This window comes from Poecilia reticulata, chromosome 9 (genome assembly GCF_904066995.2).
Source record: "Poecilia reticulata chromosome 9, P_reticulata-male-v2, whole genome shotgun sequence".
NCBI classification, from domain to species: Eukaryota; Metazoa; Chordata; class Actinopteri; order Cyprinodontiformes; family Poeciliidae; genus Poecilia; species Poecilia reticulata.
Genome location: NC_088838.1, coordinates 20,880,575 through 20,899,272, shown reverse-complemented (window position 1 = coordinate 20,899,272; position 18,698 = coordinate 20,880,575). Strand labels below are relative to the sequence as shown.

The 18,698-nt window shown below is 37.9% G+C and overlaps 1 protein-coding gene across 3 annotated transcripts in view; it reads right to left on the bottom strand.

The window, feature by feature from the left end:
• The window catches only part of ccser1 (coiled-coil serine-rich protein 1), a 146,906-nt gene that overhangs the window by 113,903 nt on the left and 14,305 nt on the right, over nt 1-18,698 (bottom strand). For all 3 annotated transcript variants that reach the window (XM_008418423.3, XM_008418422.3, XM_008418421.3), the window contains exons 5-6: nt 13,493-13,583; nt 10,027-10,132 (exon numbers count right to left, since the gene is read on the bottom strand). In XM_008418423.3, coding sequence (XP_008416645.2) covers nt 10,027-10,132; nt 13,493-13,583 — 197 coding nt within the window. The remainder of the gene's footprint in view (nt 1-10,026; nt 10,133-13,492; nt 13,584-18,698) is intronic.

The following is an 18,698-nucleotide window of genomic DNA, read 5'->3' as shown; positions in this document are numbered from 1 at the left end:
AAGTGTGCGGCAAAAAATCCTGATGTGATGAAGAACTTCAACGGGGAAGTTTGCGTGTTGCAACGGAGAAATACCTCGGAGGTGAAGCACGTCAAAATGCATCAACACAACGAGTCTAATATGACATTTAAAAACCAAACACTTGACGGAGTTTGGCTACGTCGAGGCTCACTGCAGGAAAAAAAGACATCCGGAGCGGCAAGACAGCAGGTAAAGCAGCGCACAGCCACCAACGTTCACCTGGAAAAGCATCACGCTGTTTCTGCTCCACCCGGCAGCGAACTCTCACACCGAACGTCTGCTTACAGCTGCAGCATGCAACTTAAATGAAAGGGTGATCAGCAGTGATCGGCCCTCATGGATCAGAATCGGAATCGGCAGCAAAAAGCCTGATTGGAGCATCCCTAATTTCTATGTGTGACAGATTAAAACAACACGTATCCACTTTGAGCAAGGAAAAGAAAAAGTTCAAAATTATTTGTAACTCAGGGTTAAATAGTTAATATGCTCGCAGTGGGGCAAGTGATGGAACAGAAACGAGTCTTAAAAAATGTAAACATGGCAGAGCTTTCATTAGACTGAATTGTCCCGACTTTTACTCTAAAGCAGTGGTTCCCAAACTTTTTCTCCTGGGCCCCCCCCAGTGGTTTCCAAACATTTTCTGGGCCCCTCCTATGGATTACAAATACCTGTCTGGTTGAACGACGTTTGTGGGGGTGAGGGATGGAGGGGGTTCTCTTAGAGACTCCCTGTCTCTAAGAATGAGCGGGGTAGGGGAAAATCGACTTCTTTTGGGGGCAAAATTAATGTACTTAGCTGGACATAGACAACAACATCGGTAGACTACAGGCTACTTGTTAAGCTTAAGGTGATGTATTGATATTAGCTAGCTAGTCATCTTTTAGCTAGCATTACCTGCATGCAACAGCTTTACTCAACAGTCTGTTAGTTTGGGTGAAAAACTGTGAAAAGTTCTTTGCATTTTGCTGGTTTGCTGCCATGATTCTAACACACACCTGCGTAGCAGCAGCAGGCCTCCTCTGCTACACAGGTGTAAACCCAGCGAGCGTCGTAGCGTTCATGTTGCATTTAAAGGCGGCTTGGAAAAACGGGTTACCACATGTTAACAACGGATTAAACAGTTTTAACTGCTGATAAAAATGACAGTGGTCACAGATATGGGAAGTGTGAGAGCCCCTACTGTATCAAATTGACATAGGAATAAAAGTCTACTTTTAAAAAATCATCATAATATGACAGAAATCTATTACTACTTACAGTAACAGGTTTACCAAAAACAAAGACAAATCTAAACATTCCCCTATAACTGCACTGTATTCGTCACATTTTGAAAAGTAATCGCAGCATTTCTTGACGATCTCATGCAATCTGCTGTGAAAAATGTGTCATTTATCACATTTTGGAAAGCTGACTTCCAGTTCACAAGTCAAACTCTATTGCCAACCCTAGAATCAAGATATCACTCAAACAGGTCCCATCTGACAACCTGAAGTAAGCCGAGAGATCTTATAAAACAAACACAGAATGCCCTGTTCAAAAACACTTCAACAAAAGAAGAGAATCAGAGCCGCTGACATCGGTATGTCTGGAAATGGCACAAAGTTATTTCTCATTTTATCAGGACTTCAGCAAACTTCACTGAGAGCTTTTTTTTTCCACAGACACAAAATAAATACAATGCATCAAGGTTACATTATTCAAGAAACATCTTGATGACTTTGGGAAAATATTTTGTGGATTGATGGGATGAAAGTAAAGCTTTTTAGAAGGTATAGCAAGAAAATGCAACTGCTTGCAACTAAACAACCAGTCGTAGGTTTAATATAAGTTAATCATAACCCAACTTTTATTAAAATAGCAAAGTTGTAAAAATGGAATTGGAAAGTTGTTTGGACAATGTCTGACTGCAGAGTGTGTACCATGGCAGACAAAAAAAAAATCCAAATCAGGTAATTACCAAGCAGAATGGCAGTAAAGGTACAACCAATCGGCCCAATAAGCGAATTTACTTTAAATTTCTTCTAAATGTTGAGATTTCTGATTCAATATTTTTATTTTACGTTTATGAATCATAATAAACTCGAATGTTACATTATTTAATAAAATAAATGAAATCAGTTAGTACATTTTTATTTTGAATATCTGTTTAAATACTCTTATTCCATGAAAATGTGGTATTTTTACTCAACGGTATCTCATGATGGCTCATCTGAAACCAAACTTAAGAGAAGGAGATGGGCTGAAATTATACTTTCTCTCCACTTCCTGTTGCTTCTCAGCAGTGTGCGAAAATCTAGATGAAGTAGTCATGCCGCTGGCACCTAATGCATGTGCTACATCTAATGTACCTGTTAATTCAGTTTCAGTAGCTTCTCTTCCCTTTTCTTGCAATTAAATAAACTTACTCTTGAAGCAGCACAACAGTTGGCATGCTCCTAACAGGCTCTCATATGTTGCATCTGCACATCAGTCCTGAAGCAGAAAGTGCAGAATCGGGAGCTGACACCTTACTGATTGCCCGCTGCACGCTGGCAGGCAGGGACACTTCTGGGTCTTTGCATGTCCTCGCCTCGGACTACCTGTCCTCTGCATGGTAATCAACAGTGGTAAATTCAGAAAAGAAGGAGGGATAGAAGAATGGACAGGGAGTGCTCAACAGGCAGACTGCTGCTACCATAGCAACTGGCAAGCTATATCCCGACTGTCAAAATTTAATTTCCTCTGCGTCATTTTTATAGGGAAGACAGGGGAAGAGTCGGTGTCTTAACGCAACACACAATGCAACACAGGCATTAAAGATACATCACCGAAATATTCACTGGTCTGATGCGCCCTCCTTCAGGTGCTGGGAAACAGTTATTGTTGTCAGGAGGAGCCGTTGCCATTTCAGATACAAGCATGCACAAAGGACAAAGGAAAGCTTTATTTAGCAAAAAGCAAATGGAACTAAATCCTTCTTATTAATCTGTCATGTAACTGATGCCATCTGCATTGTTTCAAGACGTGGCTCATTTGGATTTCATTAAGCTGGCTGTTTTCACTATCTAAATATTTGTACAAGATAAGTTTGTAAGATAAATCAAAACCAAATCTGTCGAATAACTGAGTTATTCTCCTCCTTATTCAGTCTGTCTCTTCTTACCGAATGTACTGTTAGGTTTTGAATTAACACATATAGATGACAGTGAATGCATCTAGAACTGCAGCAATCAATCATTTCTTTTGTGAATAAAAATTGTCACAGCGTACCATTTCTCCAGTGATCTACACTGTGTGCTGCAGAGACATTTCCTCTGACATTCTAATATTGGCCTGTTGAATAGTACGTACACTGCAGCATATGCACTCAGTACTTGACTGGACTTGCTCTAATCAAGTCAACGACAAATTGAAATTTTGATCACACTTTTTCCTTACAGTAAACTTTCCTTTAATATTGACACACAACACTCTGAATAGTTGTTGTCTTTAGCAACGCCCTTTTGTGGCATACCCTCCTTGTGCAGGATGTCAATAATTGTTCGCTGGCTAAGTGTCAAATCAGTACAGTCATCACCTGATTGTGTTGGGAAATTCTGCTACATTTATGCGCATTTTTTAACTTATGTAATATCCTACTTTTCTGAGAAACTTAATTTTGTGTTTTCATTAGTAGAAAGCCACAATTGTTAAAAATCACTCTGCGTGAAATGAATAAATGCAAGTCTCACTTTTTTTACTAAATTAACTAAATAAATTAACTTTTTGATGTTCTAATTCATTGATATGCACCTTTACAATCCTAGTTCTCCATTCTTCCCAGTTTAACTAAAATCTTTTTGCATTCCTTTTCATCCGAGCAAAGACACAATTTAGATTCAACACGTAGAGATTTAATGCCACAATTTTATAGAGTAATACTTGTATCTCAAGACAGAAAATGAAATACCTGACAACAAAATCATCCAACCATCAACCATTAAACAGATGTATACATGCAAGACTGTGCATTTTCATTTGTGAGCTTACAGCAGATGTTTGGCGCAGTCTGTCTGTCGGTCTCCTGCAGCCGATACTCTCTCTGGACAAGCTGACTGACTGACAGGTGTGTTTGTGGACTCGCTTCTATTGTGTTGTGGAGACAGGAATCTGTTTACTCAAACACAATGTGCAGATTGGCTTCTTTTTTTAGCACAACGCCCCTGAAGTCCCAATGATACAAATCATTGGTTTTAAACAAGAAGTTTTATTTTCGGGATGGATTATGTAAGGAAGAGTTTTAGGTGAACTCTCAGGAAAATTATATTAAATCTGTGCACCGTCCTCCGAAGAGATAGGAAAAACACTTTATGTGTGTGTGTGTTTGTGTTTTCTTGAGTTCGAGAGGAAGGGAGCTTGCTCTGCCTGCAGCAAATCAATGTCCCCTCGAGGGAATGTGGAACCTGAGACAAAGAGCAAAAGAGACTTGGAGGAAAAGGAAGACAGTGAAAAAGATAGAGGGAGCCCTGGGCAAACACATTTCGCCTTTCTCCCCTCTTCCAGTGTTGGCTTCTAGACACTGCCTTAGTAAAATTCCCAACAAAATTTGTGTGAAAATGTTTTGTTAGCGGAAATCAGTTAAGATGCTGAACTAAAATGGTGGGAAATTAACACCTGCCAGCAGCTGCGCCTTAGCCAGTGAGAAACGCTAATTTCCACCCATTTTCTCATGCGCATTTAACAGCAGCTGTCACAGAGGTAATGAAGGCTTGTCAAATCTGTCCGAAAACTTTATCGACCTCTGCAACACATTTTCTAAATCTTATGTCCACAGAATTATGCTTATGAGTATTTACTACCACTGTTTTCCATTTGGAATCAATTTGCAACATTTTCATAGTTCATTTAAATATTTTTCCTACACCTGCAGTAAGACATTCATTTGGTTGTTAAACGGATTTATCAAGGTTTGCTGTTGTTTGACTGCCATGGTTGGAACGGTTACTGTAGATAATCCTATCTTTTATGCAAAAATGCTTGAGCGCCACGTGAACCTGAGATTGAGATGATGCTGAGAAAACAAAGACTTCTGATGACTTAGATTTACACCAGACTTGTCCTAAAATCACACTCTTATTATCCGAGACTTGATTTATTGTGCTCCAAAGACATGAGACTGGACTTGAGCTGTGCACACTAAACACATGTTTTCAATTCTACTTAGAGTTTCACTCTAAAGACTCAAGCACTGACCTGACAGATTCAAGCTCTAAAGACTCGAGACTTGACTTAAATTTCCTCTCTAAATTCTCATGTCCTAATTCAGATTCATGTTTCCAAGGTATTTATTTGACTTGGACTACTTGTCTGGGCAAGAAAGGATGTGATCAACAGACAGAGATGCACATTCTGATTTAAAAGTTGCAAACAGTGGGATGACAATGGCTGAACTGGCTTCAAAGCTGTTTCAAAGAACTTTTATAGTGAAATTGAACTTAAATACTTAAATTGCCTCTCACATTGCTAAATTAGCAAAAAAATTATTTCTGGCTTATTGCACTTCCCTTTTTTTTCCCACATCCATTCACTAAATGCTCCTCATTCTACATCTTCTCATTGGTAGTGTGCCTTGGCACCTTAAATTTAGAAATTTGCTTCCTGATCATCTTAGAAGCATCTGACTTCAACAATAATTAACAAGTAGAATGAATATAGTGAGAGATTGCTATATCTAGTAATAATAAGGACAATAACTTGATGTTTTATTTTAATCTTCATATTAAAAGCTATGTATGTTTGATTCAACCAGAAAGTCGACATTAACAAATACTTATCTATTTCCACAAGTTTTTGGAAAACACAAATTCTTATTGACATTTTTATGGTTTAAATATTTTACTGTTTCAAGAACAAATAATGATAAAATGTTTTCATTATCTGAAGAATGTAGTTTTAAGACTGAACAGCATGCTTTTTTGGGCTTTGAACAGCATACTTGTGAACGCATCTGACAGAAATAAAACCTAAATTTGTGGTGGCCTTCATGCTGAAGGCTGGTGAGAAAGGAAACATCTTTGTTTCACTAAACTGCTTCTCAAAATTCTTAAGCCCAGCAAGAAAACCGATTGTTGCGTTTCAAAAGATGCTGGTCGAATAAATGTTTTCTTCTATTTTAGAAGTTTCTTCTGGCACTAGTGGGATTTATTTGCAGAGCTGGACAGGAAATGGGCATAGAGAGAATGAGGAAGACATGCAGCATCCCGGAGTCAGGAATCAAACTTGGAACAGCTACATTGAGGACTAACAGTTTCCATATATGGGGCAGTCGCTCCACCTTTACGCCACAAACTGTACCATGTCTTCTGTTGCTTTTTTTTTTTCAAGCACAGCATGGCCTTGGTTTTATTTGAAAGGTGTAAAAAGGCTGTTAATTTACTAAACAGTAGCTATACATAATAGTTTTATTTTATTTCTTTTATTTAACCAGGTGAAACCCCATTGAGATCCAGGTCTAATTTTTAGGAGAAACCTCGGCGGAAATCCACAACACACAATAACCTGGTTATTGTTCTTGTTTTCTGGCTACAATGTAATGTATCCATAAAAGATTATCTCTTTTTTTGTTATAGTACGTAATTGTATAAGCTCCATTTCTAAGAGTTATTTGTGTTTGTGTGGTTCTATACTGCATACAGTCATATATTACAGCCAAAATATTCATTATCATTACAGAAAGATTTCTTGCAATATTGTGATAAAAACATTTTAAGTCCATATCACCCAACCCTAGTACGTATAATCCAATCTAGCTGAAAAAAAATGTTTTTTTGCTGACAGACGTTTTAGCCTGAATCTCTTATGAAAGCAGAAATGAAGTATGTGTGCGGGCACAAATGCATCTCTGGAGCTGCTTTTAAAGACAAGGCATCAGTATAAATAAAGCAACAAATGAAGTGCTTGACAAATAGCTTAGGTGGGTTGAAAACATTACCTGGATGATTCACTGACACTGTCTAGACAGGGAGAAACTCTGTTCACTAAAATTTTCAACAAGTGCAAACAAAAATCAGAAAGCTGAGGCCTTGGTCTGCCCCGAGTCTCTCTGTTCAGTATAAATCTTTCAAAATGTACTTCAATCCACTCACACAAACTGACCAGTCTCTCTGAAAAACAAAAGACAGTCTTTGACAGTTTGTTCTGGAGTAAGCATGTTTCGACAGGAACTGTATATTTACTCAATGGGTGCCACCAGCAGGAACAAAATAAATTCAACTAGCGAGCAGAGAGAGGAACAATGAAAGGTAAAGTAATAATCAGTGCAGGCTTGTCAGATAGACCACCAGACACCACTGGTGATACAACCTTTTATTACCCACTGGCTCCATAAAACCAAATAAGCCTCATCCACAGAGCAGCTCCATCTGTGTGTGTGTGTGTACGCTTGGAGAAAAGCAACTGTGTGTTATGAACAAGATGCATCCAGACTCTAAGCTCTGAGAGAAGCTAAGTGGCCAAATCAAATCACATACGTAAGAAACAGTCTCTGACTGTGGCACTCATATGTACAAACACAAAGCCTAAATGTTCCCTTTAAGACTCTACCCTTGTTTTCTCTTTAAGCAGGAAAAAAAAAAGAGAGAGAGAACGAAGATAGCCTGCATATTTATTCTGGGGGAATTTATTTATTTATTCAGCCTTCACCTTTTCTGTTTCATCTCAAAGGAGGTGAAAAAGCATTAAGCAGGTCACACATTTATGCAAAACGGCAAAGGAGAAGAGTTCATGGAATAAGCAATGCCCTTCCGTTTTTATGTTATCTTAAATTTAAAAGTAAAAAATGAAATTGCTTCCCCGCAATGAATTGCGGGGAAGCAATGAATTCCCCGCAATGAAGCTGTGTTTTGCAGAGTGTAATTGCCCACTAGGTGGTACATGTATGAAAGAGGAGCGCTTCATACAGCATGCTCCAGCTGGATGCTGAGCATTGTCAGCCAACACCAGACCACGGCCCGTCTCCTTTTTGTGTCCGTGGCTATTGTTCTGTTATGCCATGAACATAATACTATTCAGTAACAGATGGCATGATCAGGGCTATTATAATCCAGGAGGTTTACTCTGCAATTATTTGTTATGCACAAATTGTGAAGCAACATCGTAATTCTGTTTCTGATTATTTCACTATTTAACCTTTTTGAATCGTGTTAGCAAAGGCCCCACTGGATGACAAGCTGATTAACTATCTCCTCCATTTCGCCCCTTCTCTAGGTACATTTTGCTTTGGAGACAAAATGAGCGGAGCAATCTAGAGACGCTGTTGCTCTGCAGCTAAATCATGTACGTTCGGTCGATTGATGCTAATAAAAACTGCACTCGGACAAATAACAGAAGCGCTTCCAAATATACAAATGGCGCCTGTAAACCACAGCAAAATAACAGGAGAAAGACGGTTGCAAATGGAAAAGAGCGACGGAAAAGAACATTTAGTTTATCACTTCTGATTTCCCCACTGACGCAGTCATTAAGACCGAGGGAAAAAAATGATCCTAAATCACAACATTTGATTCGAACATCTGGTTCCCTTTACATTCTGTTCGTGTGTATGTTTGTGGGTATTTGCACAACTTTTCACATTTTATGCAGTTTGCATAAAAACAGCCAAACTTCCCTCAGAATTCACCTAATTGGGGACTCGGTGTGTCTGTGGGTAATTTAACCTCTGTCTATGAAGGCCTCAGAGGTTTGCTAGAGAATATTAGAGAACAAACAGAGTAAAATAGAAGACCAAAAAACATCCTGACAGGTCACAAATTAAGTAGTGGAGAAGCTTAAAGCAGAGATGGCTTTTGAAATAATATCCCAGGCTTTGAACATCTCACAGAGAACTGTTCAATCCATCTTCTGAAAATAAGTATGGCAAACCTACACAGACCTGGCTGCCCACCTAGCCAAGAGAATTCCCCTTTGCAGTTTTCCACAAGCTACGTAGGAAACACCGCCAACATGTGGAGAGGGTGCTCCACACAGATAGCAAAAGGCTATCTTTTTGGCCTGTATGTACAACGCAATGTGTAGAGGAACACTAAAACCCTGAACAGTGGAGCCAGTGTGGATGCTTTTCTTCAGAAAGACTTCAGGGAAGCCTGCCAGAGCTGATGGGAAGATGGTTGGAGCTTCCAGGACAACCAGGAAGAAAACTGTTAGATGTGGCTGCATGATATTAGAAAATGTTGTGACAAAAATGAGGTAAATATTGCAATGACAACATCCGTTGCAATATATGCCTATTCCTTGTCTCTTTTTCATCTGTGCTTCCATCACTCAGTGACCTTTAGCATTTTGGGCAATGTTTGAGTCCAGTGTGAGCATCTGCTGCCTACAGACTCTGTCCAACTGGCTAAATATTACATTAGCATCAAAATTGCAAGCTCACAACACTTGGAATATAATAGCCAACAAGTATTGCTCTCCAAACAGCCCTTTGAAACATGAATTTTGCACACACTGATATTGCAATTAAAATACATTTGAAATGTACTGTTCAGTCCTTTATTGTCAGAGGAAGCAAAACCGTATACTGATCATATTAATATAGAGAGAGAAGGAAACGGCTGAATCAACTCGTGGAATTGCAGTAAATAGGTAGTTTTCTTCCTATTGCACAATCATGTATTCACAGTTGTGATAGGATAATAGGTGAAAATACTAAAAGGGTAAATGCACTTTGAGATAAGGCACTAAACTGAATTTTTAGTGAGTAAAATAATAAAAAAAACATTTCTAGGATTACTTAAAATATCAAAGGCCTACTCATTTTTATTTTCTGTTCAGTTCAAGTTGTTGTTTATTAAAAACACATCAAAGACACTTTTTTTTCTTTTTTTTGCAACTACTGCGCTTGCCTTCTCAAAATGCAAGACATCTCTGCTCAAATTATCTGCACTTGCAAAACTTTCAAAGTCTAACACATGGTACTTTTGTATTTTTTCGCTACTTTGTAAGAAATATGCAAAGCAGCCGGATGTATTTATTCCCAAAATAAAAATTTACCTCTGAACGTTTTCTTTCCCTGCTAAGCGATCTCCGGGTGGATCCAAGGGAGAAGGAAGCAGGTTGAGGCAGGATGTGAGGGACTGGCTCGAGTCTTCCCTGGACACTATCAACATAAACATACATAATCATTATTCAGTATATTTATTAGTGAAGTAAACAAAAAAACTGGAAAACTTATGAGTAAGCGAGATTCACAGATTTCTAATGACATGCAGTGTTTAACAGATCCATTGGTCCATTGTTCAGATGGGGTGCGAGGAAGAAAAGAGTAAAGTAGAGTAAAAGCACAAGAGTTTGCATTTCCTCCAGTCTTTGCAGAGGTCCATCTGTACGTCCATAGCTGCTGAACTCAGTTGGCCATAAATTGCAGTGAAACAGCTTTCTTTTTAATAAAGGCCCTCAACAGGCCACACGAGAGAGGTAAAAATGTGAAGCACCAATAAGAGTGTGTAGGTGTGTGTGTGTGCGTGTATGGCCCTGTGGGACAGGTGTGTATTCATTTGCGCCCGTGTGTGTTTATATGAGTGTTTGAGGTGGTGTAGACCGCTGTTTGAAAGCGGTGTGCGTTTGAGTGTGTGTCTTTAAATGACTCACTTTGATTATGTAGAAGAACCCCACTCTTTTATAGCAAGCACAAAATCTTAGTCCCTTGATTTTATGAGAACAATTCATCAAACCTTTAATTTCATGCTACAGTCTGCAAACCATTAGGTCTAATGACTAAGCATCCACGCTTGTGCGCTAGTATGTATTAATGGTGCCTCCTTTAGCTCTGCATCAGCCAGTGCCTGTAGAGACGCCTTCATTATTTGTGTGTGTGTGCGTATTTGGTGTGAGTGCACTGGGGGCTCAGCCCAAACCCAGCCTGCCTCTGAAAACACTCAGGGAAGCATCACAATCTGGTTTAATAGAGCTGAGGTTTCCATTTTAATCTCAATTTTAACAGAGCTTTGTAAACATTCAAAGATTTTTGGAACTCTGCCTCGTGTGCATTTGGATCGATTACATCACAAGACACACACGATCAGTTGATCAGCAGGCATTCAGTGACGTCACAGCAGATTAGCTTTTGTCAAATGGTGCCATGCGCTCACCTGCCACTTCATAAGGTGCAGCTGTCCAATTGTTTACGAACACCAGTTGTGAATCAGGCTATCATACAAATCATTTACTTATCTAGAGGTGGTGAAAACTACGGAGGATGGATCCTGGCACAGAAAAGCGCAGAAATAAATAAATGGCTTGACAAAGCAGTTCATGCGAAAAGTATTCCATCCAAAATATAATAATTTTCCCAATTTATTCGATTATATAGTTTAACATAAATTCATATATTTTTTTTAGCATTTTCAAAACTAATGATTTAACATTTTCAATTTTCAGTTGAATTTCCAATCTTTTTATTCATTCATCAGTTTCCTTTTTATTTCATTATTTATTTTGCTCTAAATTTTTTTATACCATTTATTTATTTAACTATTTTTACTTTAATTTACCAAGATATTTTATTTTATTTCATTTTATTGCAAATAAAGGACAGAGAAGAAAACAGGCAAGAAAATGCAATGAAGAAATATATGACAAAATAAATCAATGCATGATTTAAGAAAAAAGTGACAGTAGATAAAATAATAAATAAACAATATAGAAAAAAATAAAAATAAATAAATAATGAAAGAGGGCTGCACAGTGGCGCAGCTGGTAGAGCTGTTGCCTTGCAGCAAGAAGGTTCTGGGTTCGATTCCCGGCCCCGGTCTTTCTGCATGGAGTTTGCATGTTCTCCCTGTGCATGGTGGGTTTTCTCCGGGTTCTCCGGTTTCCTCCCACAGTCCAAAAACATGACTGTCAGGTTAATTGGCCTCTCCAAATTGTCCCTAGGTGTGAGTGTGTGTGCATGGTTGTGTGTCTCTGTGATGCTCTGCGACAGACTGGCGACCTGTTCACAGTGATCCCGCCTCTCGCCCGGAACGTTAGCTGGAGATAGGCACCAGCAACCCTCCCGACCCCACTAAGGGACAAGGTGTAAAGAAAATGGATGGAAATAATGAAAGCATAAACTGATAAAACGGTAAGATTGGAAATATGTGGGGGTTTTTTAGACTTTTTGGGACACTGAGCACAAACTGGACATCATACAAACACCACAGACGTCTTAATGCTAATCATATCTATATTTTTATGGCCACAGTGAATCAATCTTCTGAGGGCTACTTTCAGCAGGAAAATGTCAAAAAGTTCCAATCTACTGAAACTGGTAACACTGGGATCCATAGTCACCAGATATGAGTCCAAAAGAGCAAGATCTGGCAGAACAAGAGCTTTGCGTCATGGATATGCAACTGACAGTCTGCAGAAATAGGGTGTGTATCAGAGGGATGTTTTCAACACAGACATCTTCAAACAAATAATTTTATTTAAAAAAAAAGAAAAAGCATACATATAAACATACTAGAAAGTGTTGAGATCAGTAGTTTAATGCCTTGTGTTTTGTCACCAGGACTTTGAGTGCTTGTAAGTTTGTCTTTGAGAGGATAGATTTACAACCGAAACCCAGAACACATAGAAAAAATAACACGACATGTTGTTCGATAGGTGTCAAACTATGTCTTAAAGCGAGTTTGACTGATTTTACTGAATAAATCCTGGCTCACAGTTTGAATTTGATGCATCAACCATCAGTTGTGCAGCTTCTCAGTAACTTTAAAAACAAACAAGGGAGAGTGACCCCAAGCCTAAATGTAGTCCACGGAGAGAATGAAAAATGTTTTCATGAAGCAAACGTTTGCAGGTGATAATCAGTTACATAATCAGTTATGGCAGTATTTACAATAGCTTGCTAAATGGGCCATTTACTGTAATGTTTCTGTAATTAACACTAATGCTTTCAAAAAGGGAATCATTTAACTTCACCACATCTGATGAATGAGATATTTATTTAAGTTACTCCACACATTATGATCTGGTATGGTCATAGCAACTCACTGCACTCATTCAATATAATAACATTTTTATAGGAAGTTATAGTTTGGCAGTCCTTGCCACACTGAGGTACAGCAGGATAAATAACTCTCCTCTGACAGTCGCTTTTCAACCACAAACCATATTGGTGTGACTGAAATGCCAAAACAACAAAGGAGAAAAATTGCTGCAAATGAGCCGGCTGGATCAAAGTTGTTGGTGCATGTTGGTTGGAATAAAAATACTGGTTTCATGTTTTAAAGTGATGGAAAAGATACGGTCTAATAAAGAAAAAATAGTGAGAGAGAAAACACAAGTGCAAACAGGAGGTGAATCAAGGCAGACGGAGTAAGAAAATCTGGGGAGATAAAACAAGAGAAAATGTGGAAAATATAAATAAAAGCAAGAGAATGAAAATTGATCTTGGCGACTGAATTCTGTTGTGGGAGTTGTGTTGCTTTTCTCAGAATGCGTAGCTACATTAAGGTGGCAGGGAAGACGTTACCGTGCCGATGTCGCTGATCGTCTGAGAGGTCCAGGTCTAACATGAGGTCATCTTCATCCAGTTCTGAGGAGCCCAGGTTGTTCAGCACATCCTGTTGAGCAAAAAGGAAAATCACATGCATCAAAGACATCATTTTATTTTCTTGAACTAAATAATTAAACCAGTACCTCTGCATTTCCAACAGAGTATGCTTTTTATCATTCCAGCATGATCTGCAACGTGCATAGTTTTATTTTTGGCTGGCAAAAAAATAAAACTAATTTTCACAATATTGCACGACATCAAACTATCAGACAATGCATCTCATTTTATAATGATATTAGATTTTTATCCTCCGCCTTCACCCACTGAGATGTTTATTCCTTCTTCATTGCTTAGGAACATCATAAACATATTGTGAGTCCTATTATCTTGGTATGATAACTGTTTTGTTTGAGAAAGCAATGAATATGACAAATGAGCCTGTAGTTTTGTGTAACATCTGTCAGCTTTCTATTTGCTTGATGAGCAAAAACTAGCTGCTGAGCAAACTAGATAAACTCTGCTAATCTGCTGTTTTTAATTCCCATGACAACGACATACAGCATCATGTTCATGTAACTTCCAAAGATGGACTCTGAGTTTTGGTTTTATGATGCTTGCAAGCTCTAAAATTGTGCTCTTCTGAAAGAAATTATGAATATGTTAAAAACATTGTTGATGATTAAATTAAAACTCTTATCCCTGTAATGCTATTTTCCAATAACAGATTTGAACTAAATCAGGATCATTTAAAAAAAAGATAACTGAAAAAGACATGCTTCCATAGCCTTTCCTGAATTACAAACTAATACCCAGCCTATGCCTCTTTAAAAAGATCTAAGTGTGATTTTCTTGAATCCTCAGAAATCCTAAATGATCAGCAGCCTCGGGACTATTGAGGGAAAGGCTGCATTTTAATATTGCCTCCAACCTAGTATGCCAGAGTCAAATGTGTAATGCCACATTGCTCGATGACACACATATAATATTTTTAATAAAGAAATTTTATAATCTTAGCACTATAATAATGTAGAAAAATATTGTTAATTTGGTTAGATTCATTCCAAAGATCAATGCTGCCCCCTAATGGTCATGTGAAGGACATTTGCCCCCCCAAAAAAGTTTAGAAGAAACCGATGATCCAAAATACATCTGAATAATATCTGAAACAAAATTAAGTACCTCATAACACCAGCTAATTTAGAAACTCCTAAACCAAATTAATAAGTAAAAACAATGATGAATAAAAAAAATAAGATGCGGTTTCATCTTTTCTATGGACCAATTACCGTCATTGGACTTTGACCTTTATTAAATTTCCCTTGCGCAATAATAAAACACAGTAAAATCATGCATAATTTATTAAAGATTCATATCTGCATTTAATTGCTTTTCCTGTTGTGCAATAACCCACACATATAAACATATCTGTACCTGGATTGGACAAATCGATTCACAAATCTACGCTGATCTCCCACCTCTTGAAAGCAGCAGCCAGGGACAGTCAGTCCCGACCATTCAACCATACCTCAGCAGAATTATTATCAGAAGCAATATGAACTCAGCACAGGCTGTGTATGATGAACATATAATATCACACTGCATGCTTTTCCCAATTGGAGGATCATTACAGAAAATAGGAGAGAGAAAGAAAAAAAAAGTAAGAGACTTCATTTCAGATTTTACAGCAAAAAGCTAAAACGGTATTGGAAAAGAAATGAAGAGCCTGTTTAATACTACAGCACACAGATTGCATTTGAAGCTAAATTGCCCTTTTTAATGCACCTCTCTCTCCAGAGAAATATGATCCTACAAGCCAGCAATGTCACGTTTTTACCTCACATTTGTGATTTGATTGAGTATAATCCTTGAGTTAATAGAGATAATATTAGATTCAGGTCTCATTAAAAGATGGTTCCTTCTCCTAACTGCCAAGCAAAATGACACCCAAAACAGAGATCAGAGGAAGAATTCGTTTCTCTCGCTCCATTAAAAGACACTGGGTTCCATTCGCACTCAGCCTAAATCAAAGAAAATTACATGTTTTCAGTGCTTTGGGTGGCAGAAGTGTTGAGATGAAGTAAGAGCGATTTAGCTTCTCAGGCAGGTATTACAGCCTTCAGCAACAGAAAAATATACCAACTAACAAATGGCTTCAACCTGCCTGAGAAGGCACTTCCCAGCCACTTGTGTTTACAGTGTGCCTGCCTGAGGGCATGGAGGATTGAACGTCCAGTCAAATTGGAAATCCATTTGTTGAATAAAACCCACATGATGGAGAAGTTCCCTCACGCAATCGCGCAGTTTATCATCTGACATTTGTCATTTTCCGACAACGGCAGAACAATGTATCAATGTGGAGTCATTACTCACTGCAAAATCAAGGACAACACGCAACTAATACGAAACATTGCCGGTTAAATAGTTGGTTTGCTCTGTTGAGAGCAAACCTTAATCTTTAAGGATTAGTGTCCTAAGTGGTGAGTTGGCTATTAAAAGTGGCTGCCAGAGAGAAGGCTAAAGCAAAAAATATCTGAATTCTTTCACAAATTATAATTTTTTACGCATTCTCCCTTCACAGGATTAAGTGGAAACAGCATACTGCAGACTGAGACTGTTTCATGTTGCATTAGTCACAGCAACAAAAGGTATAATGTAGAATATTTGCTGCAGTTGATTTATCCTTGGACATCCTGGGATTTTAATGAGCATGTTTGCTCTTTAGCTTTTACTTGACTATACACAACCTACAAAAGCTTTTAGGGGCATTAAAGTTTGGTATTTTTTTTATCCACAGAGAATGTAATTAACCAAATAACACAGCACTGAAAAAAGGTAAGAAAAATGACAAAGATTGGACACTAAGAAAAGTCCCTAGAAATTTTACTGAAATGAGTTATGACTGTGTTTTCTATTTCCTGTTCATTCATGTACCATGAATTCAAATACTAACAGCAATATTGCTCTTCATCCTTTGACTTTTTCCAGACAGCCATGATGAGATGGGGTGAAAGGGGATGAAAAATGTGATGATATTTAGTCATAAAGGATTAGCTCTTACGGTAGGGTCACTTCCTTCCTGTGAAATGTCAGAGATAAGTTATCTTAGCTTCATAGAAAAGTACTACACCATCCAGAATTTGTGCAAGAAAAAAAACTCAAAGCAAAAGTAGATAAAAGTGAAAACAATGCAAACAAAAGATAAAACGTGGTAATAAAGAAAATTAAAACTGCAGAGCCAAATTTTATGCAAATAAAAGCTTTCTGCTGCTAGAAGAAGAGATAGCTAAAACCCGTTTCACAGAAAAAAACCTCTCCAACCAGTAGGTGGCGTGAACATATTTCCCTCATCCTTTGAAGACTTATATCTAAACTGATAGACACTTTTCCTTTCATCTAATAAAGTTTGACCAAACAGAAAGGTCCCAAACACATGCACTTCCAATTCACAGACTCAGCTCATTTTCCTACTAATTTTGGGGGATTTTCTGCTTCAGATGCCTCCACTAAAGCTGTTCACTGCCAGATTAAACATTTTGCTGAGAAGCTGTGTAAACATGGAGTTTGATGTCATGGTCTCATTGGCTTTTCATCCACTGTGCCAGTGCAATTATATTATCTACTACTTCAGAAGTTAATAAGTGACTTTAATTTATACTTATAATTATTATTAATCTTTTCTTTGATGTAAAGATCACATCTGCTGACAGAGTCCTAACAAAGAGAAATTGTCATATTCTGTTCGGTGATGTTCTACGGACTTCTTTTATTTTTCTCCTTTTTCTTCCACTTTATAAAATGGGTTTTTGCAGCAGGAGAGCACTTTACCTGTGTTGCTGTTGTATTCCCAATATAAAAAAAAAAAGTAAAAAACAGTTTTTGAGTTTGGCCAAACAGCTTCAGACTGAAGAGTACTCCAACTCTTGAGCATTAAATGTCAATTGTACTAGACAAGTTGGTAAGATCGCACTGGATGAAAATTTGCTCAAAAATGTTGTTGTTCTTGTATGCAACATGTTTTCATGTAGAAAACTTGTGCTAGAATTTTGGTGGGGGTTTTTTTTATTGAATATTACAAGTTATAACCCTTTGACATTTTTTGACAATTACAAATATCTCTAATAAAAAACATGTTTTTTTATTAGCGCTATTTAGACAAAGTATTAGGGACAAATATTAGCTACAATTTTGTTTTTCTACCATCTGGCAGTAGCTATTACTATCCGTTCCAACGATAAAGTATCCTTGTCTTTTGTATGATTAATTCAAGTGTCACTTATAATAATTTCCCTCTACGCACTCTAAACAAACTGGAGAGCATGGAAATAAAAGGAATGTTAAATTGGGGCAATGTCTAGCAAGCAGGGTATTATGCTACTGTTTAAATGCACATTAAAAAAAAATAGGAGGGGAGAAAGGAAATGTTGGGCTGTTTTGTCATATTCCGTGTGTCATTCAAGCTACCAACAAAAGTGTTTGCTCTGGCTGTCTCTGAGATAGGAGAATATTTCATGTAATACTTCCTTCTTCCTTTGTGAGCAAGTTCTGAGTGTAATCACCACCAGACTGTCAAGGTATTATCTCCACTGTCACTGATAGACTTATGAGAACCCACGGCTGAAAATGCTGAGAACATAAATGTTTCACGGCTTTTGAAACGATAAAAAATAAAATAAAATCAATAGCAGGCAGAATGAGATCAATGACACTGCTTCTCGTCACAGAAGTAAATAAATTGGGCATTTATCATTGCAGTCCAAATCTTGATTCCTTTCTTGGTTTACTCTAGAGAGCCACATAGTAGCAGGAAAATAAGTTATGTCCCTGCTACTGGGAAAAAATTGCAATGACAATATTGATTAAGATGAACCATTTCTTTGCTTTGGCATGACGTCCCATCCTCTCCATGAGCGTAAGCGTCTCCACCACCAGAAATAAAGCAGAGGTGCAGCTTTAAAGGCTGCCAAAGTCCTTCCATGTGGCCAAATACATTATAGAAGTTGATATATAACACTTATTGTATATCAGTTCAATATCCTACCACATGCAAACAGTTCTTTGCAAAGGCAGTATTACACAGACCGATATTGAGGTCACTGTTGATATTGGATACATTGGACAGCTCCGGCTCTCACAAATATTAAAGCACAAATAACAAATGTAGCAAAAAGATGATTTCACCATA